The sequence below is a fragment of the Sipha flava genome, unplaced genomic scaffold (genome assembly GCF_003268045.1).
Source record: "Sipha flava isolate LNK unplaced genomic scaffold, YSA_version1 82_pilon_pilon, whole genome shotgun sequence".
NCBI lineage: Eukaryota > Metazoa > Arthropoda > Insecta > Hemiptera > Aphididae > Sipha > Sipha flava.
In genome coordinates, this window is record NW_020273624.1 from 335856 (window position 1) to 352150 (window position 16295).

The 16295-nt window shown below is 29.9% G+C and overlaps 1 protein-coding gene and 1 pseudogene across 1 annotated transcript; one reads left to right on the forward strand and one right to left on the reverse strand.

Annotated features, from left to right (window-relative positions):
* LOC112693234 overlaps positions 1–7346 on the reverse strand; it is a 66731-nt pseudogene extending 59385 nt beyond the window's left edge.
* A 6091-nt stretch (positions 7347–13437) lies between these two features.
* Positions 13438–14370, forward strand: LOC112693235. Its single transcript, XM_025568217.1, has one exon. It carries the CDS (start codon positions 13438–13440, stop codon positions 14368–14370), a length of 933 nt encoding a protein of 310 aa, XP_025424002.1.
* The last annotated feature ends 1925 nt before the right edge of the window (positions 14371–16295 follow it).

The following is a 16295-nucleotide window of genomic DNA, read 5'->3' on the forward strand; positions in this document are numbered from 1 at the left end:
ATAATTATGAAACAAAATATAAAAAAAATAACTATAAATTTTAATAATGTGCACGTATTAGAAAAAGGGTAGACCAAAACTTTTGGGATCCATCCAACTGACATTGTTGTAATTTCTTTTTTCCTAAAATATAAAAGAAAATCATGAAAATACTATAAATGTTATGGAAAATCTAATTTTCATTTTATTAACTTTCTAAACAATAATTATAATAATATAAATTCCACAATTTGTTAATTTATACTTGTATTTATTATTCATTTGTACCAGTATGTACACAATTATATAGCAAACCAATTTTTAAAAAATGTGTCGTTTTATTTTTTTTTTTTTTTTTGTTCCTTATTCCGCTTAGGGTGTTTTATGAAAGTTGTTGGAGCACATTGAAAAATTCTCGATTATACCTACCTTAAAAAGTTCTCTGAAAGAAATCAATCGATACAATCAACATATTCTAATGATAAACAAATATTATACCAAATAGATTATATTTAAGATTTAATTAAATAATAAAAAATTTAACTAAATTAAAAAATTATTAATAATAAATAATATTTTATTAAAAAAAAAAATAAAAAAATAGTTCATAATTATATTTTCTATATTCAAAATATAACAAAATGCCATTACGAGTATGATCTTATTTTTTTATTATTTGCTCAAGTGTGACTAAATTCAAGGAACAATTATAATAATTTTGGCAAATAATTATATACTAATATTAATGAAAACTTATGTAAAAACAATTCATTATTCAATAATTACATGCATTTTTTTGGTTTGAAGGTATAAAGAAGCTGGAGTTTTAGTTGCAAACATTTAAAGATATATAAGTATATGAACTGTTAGAACAGTACGCTATATTACACACATTATTTTATATTTACTTTTTCTCAATTATTCAATTATTCAATTCTCAATTGCTTCAAGCATAATAATAAATAATCAATATTTTATCCGGGTTGTATTATGTGATTAAATATACCTGTACAAAACGCCTATTTTATTCGATATATTATTGTTCATTCGTAATAATCAGATTGATATTTAAAATAAAACATTTCTATTTGAATAATGATTTGTTTATCATTTTTGAGGACCCCCAAACAATATTACTCGACCCCTAGGTTGAAAATATGATTATTATCGAATGAAACCAATATAAAATGTATGCTATGAAATTTGTTACAATTATAAATATTAAATGAAATAATTATTTAATGTTAATCGTATAATTAATTACCTTCATGTATAAACCTACTTTAATAATAATGATACTCGTAGCATTTTTGTTTATGTTTGGATTAAATTTGTAATGCACAGAATATTTTAAATCACCTAAATGATTGCATGGAAAAATAAATCGTTAATATTAGGGTTCGGATTTATATGTATTATATAAACAAAAATATGTAAATATATATGTAATAAAATAAATCACTATATATGTAATTAAAAATTAAAATATGGAATATAAAAAATTACAAAAAAACATTACAGGAAAAAAAAATTAAAAATATCTTTACAAATGCCAAAAAATGACTCTAACAAAGGTTACGGGTGCAATTCATATTTGCAATATCCACATGAATAAGCTTAGTCTGCAATTTTATGCTATTTATTTCTCCTGCAATGGATATCTCCATTCAATTTTAGGCGTTTTAATCCAAGATTTTTATATAATACACTGTGCATATTTTTTTTTATTACCACTTCCAACTAATCTAACCTTGTATTTATTCCATACATTTTACAGTTTCTTCTATGAGTTCTAACTAAACTACTTTTGAACTAATGTCAATTTTCTTTTTTCTAGTCGTTTTATTGTATCCTCCAAAAATCCAAAATTAACAGATTTATAGATTAAATTATTTTTAATATCATCTTTGTTTTATAGTTTTTTCGCTTTTTGAATAGAAATAGATGGAGTAGGAATTTGTATTTTATCGAAGTTCGTTAATGTAGGTATATTGACCTGCTATCAGTACTTCAAACGCAAACACGTATTAATATATCATTATCATTATCAATCGTTTATCGAGGTCATAAATCTCAAACCTATATTGAGTATAGACTAATTTCAATTATTGTTATTATTTTATTTACGTATTTTTGGAGACATGGGAAATTGTCTGTATTAAAATATACAATCTTATACAATAATTTTATATGAACAAATCGTCAAAATATGTAGGAAAAAATGGAATTATTGAAAATGTAAATAAAACATGTACTAATGAAGAAATATGTAAAATTAATTATAGTTCATAATTTTATTGAAAATCTCTTGAAATTAATTTATCATGTGAAATTTTAGGTAAGTTTTTGTTTATAAATGGGAGTCCTTGTTATCATCAATTTTATCTTGATAAAACGTACAATAATTTTAATTATAAAATTCACCTTTTCAAAAACTTCAAAAATTATTAATAAATCAATGGTTAACCTTAATCACATTATTTTAAAATTAAAAAACTTTTTCTAGTAATCCGATTAAAAAAGGGCTATTTTGGATTTTTTTTTCAAACTGAAAAATGAAATTTAAATTCTAAATATCAAAATAATCTTTCAATACAATGTTGTTGTAACACAGAATCCAATTATTTGTTTAAAAATATAATAAACGGAATAAAAATAATTCTATTTCTTTATCATCCTAGGACAATGTGTATTAAATGCGTATCATTTTCGTTTTAAACGCTTATACATAATAAATACATAATAACAGAAAAAATGTTTTAAAGTCTTAAACCTAACGTAAAAGTCATAAAATTTTTTTGATATTTGAGAGTTTCAGTTCTGATTTGAGTTCTTTTAATTGAAGGTTCTTTAAGGTTCTTTGAAGGTTACGGCTCTATAATAACTGTTATTTTTGTTTTGGTTCCAGCTTTTATCTACAAGTTCCAAAATATTCGAGTGTGATTAAATTAATTGAACCTACCGGTTAGGAATATTTTCTCCCCTGAAATATATTAGAAAACAATTACTCTCTGACTTTACCAATGTTTAGTGGTTATTGCGATTGCGATACTCTTATGGGTGTTCGATTTGTTTTGTCGATTGCATCTCATTTTATATATTGTGTTGGAGAAATTTTTATATTTTTAAATATTTAAATAATCTGAACTATAAATATAATGTTACAGGTTGAGTATTTATTTATTTTATATAATAACTATCTATTTATATATTGATTTACGCCTGTTGACCATCTAATAATTTTATTTTACATTTTATTATTTTATTATTTAAAATAAAATATTACGTGACTATGTTATTCTGCAATACGCAAAACCAATTCTCGTTATGTTTATTTTAGTTTTAAATCCTATAAGGCAAAAAAAAATGAAATTATATTATAAATTAAGCCGAAGTCTGGGAGATTTACTTCTACTTTATTTATTATTATTATTTAAATTTTTAATTGAAAAAGTTTTTAAATGTATTTACTTATTTATTTATGTCTACGAAATAAAATCTATAAAGATATTATAATGTGTACGTATAGATAAAAATGTTGGTACAACAATATAATAGTGACGTTTTAAACGATTATTTAGTAACATTTTCTTTTTAATAACCATTAACAAAAGGATAAAGCATTTATTATATTTTTAATTATTCCGTTCACAAAGTAACTCTTATTTTAAAGCCATGCGCGTGTGTGTATTTGTGTGAGTGTGTGCATGTGTGTATTTGTGTGTCGAGTAAATCCTTTTTATCACATCATGTTCCTGTGCAATAATTTATCGTCGCTCACGGTATAATTTATACGCAACGTCGAACATTCTACTGTCGGTAATCCAAAATTATAAAACGCCCATTAAACATAAACGTATTTCGCTTAAAAACATACCAAGAAAATAACTATGCTGTATATATTTTAAAATAGGGAATTCGTTCAGTTAAAGTTTTTGATTATATTAAAGGCTAACAGACTCAAGGTACTGCTACTCGTGTGCACCTCTCTCCATGATGTATAAGTATTATCACAATTTTACTATCTATTTTCGGTTAGAAGACGCGGGAATATAATTGTCTATTAAATAATAAGTAAACCTTCTATTGGGTTTCGACGTTCTTGCCAATATATCGATTAACTTGTACACCAAAATCATTTCGGCAAGTCAATTTTTTCCACACTGTCAAGACTTAAAGCAGGTATCCCGATTGCGCCATAATTATTTTTGCAGAACCGGCTTAATAAAGGCAGTGGGATAATTTCGGCAAATTATTTTCCCTTATATGATGATGGGTAATCCGTTACAATGCTGAATTGTATTAGGTACTTTTTTATTCCGCTGTAACGACTAATGCAGACTAAGGCCATGCTAACATGTTTGGAGCCCTGTGAAAAATCGTCGTTCTAAACGAGATTAATTTATATTATATTTATTATGGTTTAGGTACTTTGTATTAACAATGAAACATTTCACTATCAATTATAATAATATTCCAATAATTTTATTTTCAACATATTTTTCAGGTATTTGAATTACGTAGGTACCGCGTTAGACCGGCTACCGAGTGTTGATCATACAACTAGTTTCATCATAAAATCGATCCTGTTGTGTTACGGGATCTATTCGTGTATGACGTTCATAATATGAGTAGAAACGTCGACGAGTAAAAACTCCGACGGAAAAAAAAATGTCCTTTTTAAATGTTCCGCCTCTCCAAAACGTGTCGCCTATATTGTCTGCAAGTAAATACACCATACACAGCATTGAGACACTTTATCGATGCATAAGTGAACGCGTAGTCTCTCGGCCTATCGTCCGTTCAGAAAAATGCATTGGTTTTTTTTTTTTTTTTAAAACAACATTAATATTTTAAAGCAGTGAGCAAAAGTGAAAAATTGAAATCATCAAGGTACTACAAGTCATAAACGGGAATCATATTGGGCCACGGGCGATTTCGACAGTTATAAGTATTATTTAGTTTTTACTTCTTCTACTAAGCGGATAATAAGTTTTCGTCTTGCGATTATTTTAGCCCCTTCGGTGGCTGATCAACCTACAGTCGCTCCGAGTTAAAATGTTTTTATTACTGTACAGACACTTTGCCATCAACAGTCACCGAAATAAAAAACGGTACGTTGATAAAACGCAATTATGCTCAATTATAACTTGTAGGTATAACTACATATACTAATGGAACTCTCTAGAAAAACGATTTGTTCGCCGTTGAATACACCATAAGTCGAGCGCGGTTTTCGCAGATCGGACGCGCGAAACGTGAGCCCCACACATTCGTCCGAATGCACAACCAAACTAAAGCATATTCTTAATAAATAATGTTTGTTTAATTCGCATTGTCGCAACTTCGTTTCATTTTCCTACATTAACGTTAACGCACCCGGAAAGTTGCCGAAACAATATGTTTTTTCCATTACGAATTTCACGTCATAACCTGCTGTGATGCATCGAATTTGATATTAACGTGTATCCTTTTTTCAGTAACATTTTCTCGGATCCAACGCTACTTCGTGAATCACAATCATATGCTTTGCATAGCAATAAAATTATTTCTTAATAAACATGATGTCACAATCGTGTGTTGTTAAAAAAAAATCGAGATCGTTTACATTTTGCAACAAACTTGATTTATTTTCAATTTTTTCGAGACTTCAAAAACAACAGAACAAATATTTAAAACACTAAATAATAATACTCAATAAGCAAATTTTATTTCATAAAATGTTTCGATATTACCTTGTGTTCAAATCATATACAATCGGACTTGAAGTACCTTCGTGAAAAATATCAATGATACGCGCAATTGAGTGGCGTACTGTAATGTTGTGTAATGAATGATTGCTGAACCAATTCGGTCACGATTTTTGTTTTAAAACGCTGACCGTGATAACCGCTATAGTATAAAACAATAAATAATACGAACAGAAGTGGAATTATATTATACATTCGTTCGACTCGATTCGATTCGTGCGAAAGTTCGATAATAATTTATTGTAGCGATCGGAATTTGATTACTTTTTATACGGTGCGATCGGTAATAATAATCAATTCGTTTAGTCGAGATCGGCAACATATCCATACGGATTTTATCGATTTATATTTGGGATGTAGAACAGCAAAGTACACGAAACGATAAGGAACTCAGCAGCTGGATCGTAGTAGCTCGTGTGGTTATGACGATATTCTTGGGTTGCGTTCAATATTGTCGGAATCAATTTTCATTTGGGTACACACGTGTTTCGCGTCGAGAAAAACAACAAAAATAAATAAAAAAAAAAAAAAAAAAAAAAACAATGAATCTTGTACGGTCGAGATGCATTATAATACAGGTGTATGCACACTGTGTAATGGAAAGAATGGCTTCATTGGTAATTATATCAATGAAAACGTTGATTGAGAGACGGAGAGTCGAGGGAAACTCCAAATTATACTCATCCGACGAGACGTCATACCGTTTGATTAGACATAACGTAGTAATGAATATTATCTCTCTCTCTCTATATTTTTATATATACATATATGTATAGTCATAAAACTCATTTTCGAAACAGATTATAACATATATTATCAATCTCTGTCCGGACCAGAAGGAAATGTCTGTAATTTACCCGGCCTGGCATACACACACGTATATATACGAGTACGTATATATATACAGCGCATGCGATGTGCTTTAATATTGAACTGAAGCCGCTGCGGTCGTTGATTCCGTTTAATTATACAACCGTTACACTGTTCTAATTCAGTTACTTTGGAATAATGATAAAAAATAAATTTAAAAAAAAAACAGCACTAGACAAACAGATAAAGACCAAACGCGACTGAAACAATCGAAATAATTCGTTTTTAATGCACCGATGTTATTGCCTACCAATTTGTTTTGAGAAGTGTGGAAACCGTTGACGGAATAAAAAAAAATTGTTGCCCGAGCGCCACGGATTATACGTAGAGTTTTCCAGTCGGAGTTATTTCATTGTCAGTCCCGTGGAAATTTAGATTCGCTATCTAGTGTGAGTTTACGGTCTCAATTCCGTCTGTATCAACAGCGAAAACTTCTGTTAATTATCAAATTATCATAATGTTCAGCCGGCAAAGCTTTTCACGCCGTGTGCAGTCTTATCATTCGCTTTACAGCAGTTTTTCCGACCACGCGCATCTCGTGCGCACTCTCCTTTGCTTTCAGATTAACTAACCTATAAATTATGGTACACACGCACGCATACACGTACGCACACAGACAAACACACATAACACACTTGCACACTTGATTTTTAGATCCGTTTTCGAAAAATTCCTAAATACCTCGTCGCAGTTAGAACGTGGTTGTTCTTCTTTACCAACTGTAGAAAATGCGGTCATATAGGCCATGATTAGGTATTGTTCCAAATATTATTAACAGTGCGGTTACGGTCAATATCTAAAATCGTAAACATTCTATAGTTATTATTATTTTCAGTATTCAGAATTATTACAATTATTATTATTATTATTATTATTTTTTTTTTAATCTAATGTTTGTTCATTGTTATTACCATTTTTTATAATTATTAAGTACGAATTGTTGTTGAGAATTCCATACAATGTATTACTATTCTTTATTATTTTTATTATTGTTATTTCTATTGTTTTTGTCGTTAACAATTTGTTATTTCTATAAACTCTACCGTAGTTGAAAAATAACAAAAATGATAACTACATAAATCGATTCAAATAAATTTGCTCGTTATTAATCTGTTAAAATTATTTGGTTATATACATAAAAAAATACTGTTCATCAAATTCTTTAGTAGGTGTCAACCCGATAAGCATATTATTTTAACTTCAGAAATATATATATTTTTTTTTAAATAGACATAAAATAAATAATATTGTATGAGTAATATAATATTTTATACAATAATAAGTATTAAAATAATATTATATGCTAAAATCAACGAGGAATAGCCGTGCAATGTACCTCCGTGAATGCTATGTGGCTCTTATGTACTAATATGAACTCTGAATAATTAATATGAACATTGATTATTGATGTGTTAAGAAATTAGGTGAATTTCCAACGAAATAATGTCTCTCTCTAACTTGTTAAAAGTGAGTATCTACAATAATAATCATTCCGGTTATTGATACGTTGCTTAAAAGAAAATTTTTAAAATTAAAACAATACCAGTAAAATAATTGAGAAATTCCGTTAATAATGAATATCAATCGTGAAATATTGGAATACGCATTTAACATTGAAAACTAACGTGCTCTGTTAATATAAGATGTACCGAGAAAAAATTGGGTCAGATTAGTTCTAAGCCTCAGATGACTTTTTTTTTTTTCTTCAAAGCCATAGTATTTACTCAGTAATATTTCCGGTTAAATTAATTAATTTTTAGACATTTCAAATACAGAAAGACGTATTCTGTAACCTTATCATTTTTCAGACGGATGTAAGAAAATCAACATTTCTTCGCAATATCTTTACCATAGTAATCTTTCATTTACATTCAAGGGTTACGAGTATACTACGATACTGTAAATCTGTCACGTCCACGTCGTAACAGAACTTACATAGGCCCGTCGACGAGTTTATTATATGTACCTTTCCTGACAGGGCCGTTCAGATGGGGGTGGGAGGCATTTTACCCCAGGCCCCGTTGTTGGAATATTTTTTAAAGGGCCCCCATAAAGTTTTGTTGTATAATAAAGCCTTGACTACACTGAGCAATCTTACACGCTGCGTGTCGGCGATTAAAGTCGTGCGCGTATGAGCGCGTACCGACTTGTCCGAATACAATAAGCGATTAAATTGTAAATAATACGATTATTACGATAAATAATTCAATTCTATTATGTAAGTCCGCAATGCGGTGTATGAATTTAAATGAGCTTGATTGGTAAAGGTTTGAAAAAATACGTTTACAAGAATTTTGTTACTCTCAGCGAGTATTTTGTTTATCCATAACTTATAATTATAGTCGAAGTGCCCCCAAATTGATTTACTCCTGGCTCCGAAGCATCTTAGAACGGCTCTGCTTCTCGGTACTCGTTGGTTGAATTTTACCGACAAGTTGTGTTCACGGTGTTCTACCGATTTGTTTTTCCGTCCGTTCGATCGGTGTTGTTTTTACTTACGATTCACGCGAGCGTACACTGTACACTAGTGCTCTGCATGGTCCGGTTTAGTACGGTTCTAACATGCAAAAACTATTGAATCGTCGGTTTGGTCCGATTCAATAATTTTTAGGAGTTGTTCGGTCCAGTCCTCAGATCAAATGCATTATTTTCAGTCCGATCCGGTCTCAGTCCGATTCCAATCGTGGTACTTAAAATCTAAATATAGATATTGTTATGCAAAAAAACAAAACGAAAAAAAACCTACAACTTTAGGTATATATTATAAAGTTGGGTAGTCCGGTCCAGTGTAATACTAAGCACATTATATGGTACGGTCTGGGCTAATAAAAACTAAACCTTAACGGACTAAATGGACTAAACTGTCCAAATTTTTTTAAGATCGGACCGACGGTCCGATCCACGGTCTACTTTATTAAATGTTATTTAATTACTGGTCCGGTCCGGTCTAAAAATAATATGAAGCCGTCGGTTCGGTCCAATTTTGGTCTTTGATTAACGTTTAAGTGTAGTCCGGTCCAACTACGGTCCCCTGGTAAAGTTTGAAGTCCGTTCTTGTCCTTAAAATAACGTACTGTGCAGAGCACTACTGTGGGTACACATTGAGCACGTCGAAATTCTTTGACCCGTATGGAACGTTACGGACGCACGCGCGCAGTGATTTACGCGTCTATAAAACACACAGTTAGTTACCTACCGGTCGGCTTACTTACACCATCGAATCGTGTAAAAATTATATTCGATATTATTTAAAAGTACTTACGAGCACGTGTTTTACGTACGACGCGAACAGCGGTACAATGTTATTTTATTCCGTACGGTCTGAACCGTAAGCAGTTGTCGATATTTTATAACGTTTCATTATCTCCGTTCGTTTTATCGTCGGCCATTACATAAAAATAAAAGAAATGTCCATAAGTAACCTTGTCTCTGTGTAATCATATACAACACTCTAATACACGGGATAAAAAAATAAAATATACGATCGCATTAAATATTTTCGTTCGATATTCCATTAAATATTTTATTACGGGTCCACGACTACGTGAACAAAGATAAATATGATTTAACCGTGAGTTCACGACCGATACACAACTTTTATGCGATAGACGCTGGAAATCAGAAAATACCTATGCGTTAACATGTGGCTTTTTAGATGTTTAGTCCGGGAATAAAGGAAAAAAATAATGTTATACACTTTAAGTGGACTCGCACGCTATTGAATCGATTAGTAAAACGTTAACTTATCCGGGATCAATTATTTAGTTGGTTTCAATTTTAAATATAAAAAACGTAGGGGATCCCATCGATTAGAGATATCACGTTACACTAAATAATGAAAAACGTGGTTAAACGAATTTTTGTCGATGATGAGCGAAACGTTAAATAACGAAATCACAATCCGTAGTCTGAGACCGATATAACACGTAGCCAAGTTAGTTAGTCACGTACACAAAAGGAGATTTTAGGGGTTCAACACTCGTTTCTAGAAAATTATAACATATGTTTTTATAGATTAAAAGAGGTTTATAGATTATATAAGTATAAAAATGTACAACCTGAAAACCCCCCCAAATTTTGTTTTATGTACCCGCCTGCACGTGGTACCAGTTCTTTTGAACATCAGTTCGATTTTACAATCAGTCTACGTCAGTTATTTAATGTTGGTATACGTCTTTCGTTGCTCTAAAAGCTCTTAGAAACTTTGAAATTCTTATAATGAGCTTTGTAAAACTAATAACATTAATAATTATGCATGTTAGAGAGCATAGGTGGTAAATTTGAAAAACAAAATTGATAATTTATCGTTTTCATCTTTTCGTGTCAAGGACATTGCAAAATTAATAATAATGTATAATTATAAATTAATAATGGACAAGTCCGTATTTAAAAATTTGGCTCCCCCGGGCATTTTATTTATGCCCCCCCCCCAATATATATAATAATAATATAACACTTATTATTTCGTCCATAATCGAGATTCCTTAATATTAAAATTCAACTTATAAATGAAAATTTTTTAATACGAGTACTTCTTTTAACTAACAAATTATAATATGATAAAAAATATAATTTTTTTTTTTTTAATTTACAAATTATTACAATATAATACATACTATTTTCTTGTATTCAATGTAATTTTTTTTTAAGGATCAATTTTAATAAATTATTAAAAAAATAAATGTTTGATGTTTTTACTTTTTTAATATTTCGTCATCGTTCACAGTAGTCCATACCTCTTCCACTTATATAACACATCCTTACACACCTATATGAAATTAGTTATTTTTTTTCTAGCAAAATATTCTCGAAAAATAATTTATATGACAAAATAACGTTTGTGTCATTGTCAATGTTATATTACATATATACGAGTATATATGTTTTCATGTCCATAACTAATTAGTATATTTATTAAAAAAATAAAATTTTTAAAAATAAAAACGATAAAATGCGGACATGTACGTAAACATTTATTTATATATACGTATAAATATTAATTAAATAACCAAATACCAATATGTTATATTTTTATTATTTTAGAACATGTGGCTGATAATAGTAATTATAGATGCAGTTTTAATAGTCTGCATAGAATAAACGGCATTGAAACTTAATATAACGCAAGGTAGAGAACAACTATCAAAACATAGCTTAAATATTGGTACTAAAATATTAGTATAGGTAATTAAAAAAAAAAAAAAATGTACAATAATAGTTATATCATCTCGGCTGATTGTTTGCAGTGTTCTTGTGTCTTTTTTATCGAATATCTAGATAAAACAAAATGTAATATCTGTGTTTTATGAATTTTATTCATATTATAATATAAAGTTTAACATGAAAGTTACATAAATATTTGAACCAACAGATTCCAGGAGATTACAAGTTTGAAAGTTTTACTCTTATTTAAGAAACTTGTATATACAGCAGTAACGTTCTAACGATTTATTTGCTTAAACAAAAACCGTTTTCGCAAGTGTTTTGTTTTTAATAATTATTTGTTGTTTATGTGTGTGTGTGGACGTATATACATGTATAATAATGCGATTTGCAGAATAACGTTCAGAAAATATCTCATAATTCATGACTAGGGCTAGGAACTTCATGCTCTAAAAAACCTTAAAATATATATGTATTTATTCCCTTAAAATTTATCATACATGCTCTCTAAAAATATGCTCTTAAAAATAATTTATTTTTTCATTAAAATACCAAAATACACAAACTAATTTATGATTAATTATTATTATTTATAATTTTAATTTATTCTTCTTTAAGCTTCTTTTAAATAAAACAAAAACGAAAATTTCAACTATAAGTACATATTGCATTCATGATTAAATAATTATTAAAATCTCGCCCAAATTAATTGCATTGTTTGATTAAAATTGTACGAATATTTCCAAGTATTAATGAACCACAATTGGTTTGCTAATAAATGTACCACGAAAATGAAAGCTTGACAGACATCAACAGAGGTTATTGGATAGAATTTCTAATACTTAGTACAAGTCTTCAAAATTGCCCATTGAATTGTCTGTTTGTTTTAAAATATTAGAAATGTTTTCAATCATTTCATAACCTTAATTTTTTGACAGTCCGTTTTAAATATTTTTTATAAATAGCTTTTCCTTTTTCTCTTTTTTTATTTTTATTGTTTTCCCAACGTAAAACATATATTATCAACAATAAGTCCATAGTCCCATCCAATACAATCACATACCTTGGGCTCATTCTTGACCCAAAGCTCAGATGGGTCCCGCATTTCAACTATCTCAAATGCATAATTTCTAAATGGTCTAATTTGCTCAGAGCGTTAGCAGGCACTTGGTGGGGAGCGCACCCATCTTCACTATTATTAGTATATAAATCTATTATCCGTTCTAAAGTTGACTACGGTTCTTTTTTGTTCTCATCCGCGTCCCGTTCACACCGCAACAATCTGAATGCTATGTTAACTTCGTGCCTCCGCACAGTAATCGGTGCTGTACGATCTGCTCCAAACATTTGCTTGGAAGTGGAATGTAGTTGTCCACCTATAGAAATTCGGTCACGTCGACTTGCAGGAAAGTTTTTATTAAAGCACATTTCTAACTCTCCCAATTCTATTTTTAATAAGTTTTCAGCTCTGGCTACTCGTTGGCGATACGTTCCAAAAACTCTCCCGATTTTAGCTTCCATTGCCTTTTCTATCAACCACTTCACCTCCTCTGTCATTTTACCTCAAAAATGTCTTCATTGTTTTGATATCCCGTTTGAAGCTCTCACATTTATTTCTCGAGTTCATATATTACTACTCTTTAAGGATTGCAAATATAATAGCGATAGAGTCAATATGCCTTCTTTCTCTGTCAATCACATCTTCAATGAATTTATAGAATTAAATTTCCATAATTACTGTTTGGTTTATACTGATGGCTCAGTGTCAACCAACTCTGCAGGTTTCTCATTCTTTATCCCTGAACGGATGGTCAAATACTCCGATACCTTACCCCAGGTTGTTTGTTCTTTTACGGCAGAGTGCTATGCGATTGCGACAGCTCTTGGATATATCAAATCTTTAAACATTAAAAAATGCTTGATTGTCTCGGATTTCCAAGCAGCTCTTTGCGCTATTAATTCTACCTCAATTTCTGCGGCCACGTCTCCCCTTATTCTTAAAATCAAAGCTTCGCTTTTTGAATTATACTCTCAGGATATAATAATCGAATTCTTGTGGGTCCCAGGCCATTCGGGAATCTCAGGCAATGAAGTTGCTGATCTCCTAGCCTCATCCACCAAATATAGCTTAAACCCATCTGTGCGTAAAATCCCGTCCTCGGATCTTTTTAATATTTTACAAAATAATTACAAACAGGCTTGGCAAGATAGATGGTCATCAGTGGCTCCTGATTTCGCTAAGTGGTATAGATCCATAACCCTCACTATTCCACAACACCCATGGTTTATTAACCAGCCCCTTGACAGGTCCCAAATCGTCCGATTCACCAGGCTCAGGCTTGGTCACAATTTACTTCCCGCACATGCCTTCCACCTCGACTTGAACGACTCCCCGTTGTGCACTCGTCATGCAGAAGAATCAATCTGCGACTTCTCACTCATTCTCGCCGATTGTTCAGCACTCTCCATTTCCCGATCTAAATTGCTTCGTTTTTTACATAATAATAATATTATGTCTTTAGAACTTACAGTTATCCTTAATTATTTTTCAAGAGCCATTATCATTTTTATTTTGAAATTCTTCGAAAATGCTGGATTCTCTATTTGATTATATTGATTTTAATCTGTTTTTTTTGTTGTTTTTTTTTTTCTTTTGTTTATTTTTTTTTTGTTGTTGTAGGTTTGAGTTTGTTAACTTTCTAATCTCTGATTGTTTTCTTTTTTTTTTTTTTTTTTTTGTCATTATATATTCTTTTTAGGCCTATTTATATCTTGTATTATTAGTTGTTAACATATCTTTAGCTGTAATGGTTAAGCTGTAATAATTTTATATTGGTAGCTTAAATAAAAAAAAAAAAAAAAAAAAACATATATTGATTGTCAAAAATATCTTCAGATTTCTGGATGTTTCTCGCATTGTTTTCATCATACTTGTTAACTTCTTAACGCTCACAATAACAACCATCCGCGTGTAATCGTATTTCCCAAAGTGTCGAAATCCGTCGTGGTAGCAATGGGATGTCAAGAATTTAATTTATAAATTATATACGAGTTTGAAATGACGCTTTCATAAGAATTTTTTTACACTAAATATTATTTAAATGTGTTAAAATATGAACATACTTTTTCGGTCAAATGATGAAATGCATATACTATACATGAAAAGTGCTTGAATTGCTTTTCTCGATTTCACTCTAAAAGTTAGTTAATAAAACTCCAATAATAGCATTGGATGCGTCGTCTTGTCATATTTTTGTTATTTGATACGTTATTTCATATTTTTCTAAAACTATCCCAATAACTAGGACTCGAATCTTTATGCAATTAAAATAGCTGTAATATATATGCACTTATTCGCCCGATAATTACTAAATGCATTCAAAATATGTACAAAAACACATGAAATATTAACTATAGCTAAAAAAAACTACAAAATTTGCAGAATAAAATTTTTTTTATCTTTTATTATTATTATTATTATTATTTTATCAGTATTAAAAACTAATAAATTACTATAGTTTTCTAAGTATTTAATTTTTATTAATTGTTATTTTTACATATATATATAGTTTTTTAACACTAATTTAAAATATGAGCAACTACACTGTGATATAATAGTGTTTTTTAATTTGATCAAACCCGAATTCAAAAATACTTGGGAGAAACACAGTTACACAAGTCGATAATTTATCATTTAACTGCTCGTCAATTTAATTTAAAAAAATCAAAAAATGTACTAAAATATACATTTATACTCTTTAAATCCCAAGAATATGCATTTAAAATTTAAGACTATAAAATATGCAATAATTTACAAAATAAAAATTGTATAATTTGTTTCAGTAGAACATGAATTCAATTTGTAACTAGGTCTATATTAATTTAGATTAAAAAAAAAAAAAATTGCAATTTCATAAACATCCAGCTCGGATAGAGCTCCTATGGATAACATTTATCTACATAGTCTCCACGAAAAGTGACCTCTTTCGAAATTTCTTTTCCTGTATACTCTTATAAAAATGCTCTACGTTTTCTATTTTTAACGATGTAATAACGTGTGATCGGAAAGTCGCGCACACCAAAATAGAAATGTTTCTAAATAGTAGTTGTGATAAATAAATTTTATCGGTTATTTCAAAATAACACTATGGGTATTCTCGACATTTAATCTAGACGTCATTATTATATGTATTTTTGATACGACGCTTTTAGTAGTGCTTTGATTATTTCTCTGTGAACATGTCGTTTTCCCAAGACCAACGTGTGTTTATTGTTGAACATTATTTTGCTAGCCGTTCTTATGCTTGTGTAGTTGATGAATTTCGAGTGAAATATCCGAATATAGCAGTACCTAACAATTCAACCATAACGAGATTAATCGCCCGTTTCCGTGAAACCGGATCAGTTTCAGACAAGAAGAGAACCGGGAGACCTACCGTTTTGACTGACGCTAAACTAGCCGAGGTAAGAAATGTGATGCTGCGTTCACCATCAAAAAGCTTGAGAAGACTATCAGCACACTCACAAATTTCA

Bases quoted from the DNA above. Each gene is read 5' to 3' on its own strand.
- LOC112693235 (XM_025568217.1), top strand. From the start codon at position 13,438: ATGCCTTCTTTCTCTGTCAATCACATCTTCAATGAATTTATAGAATTA.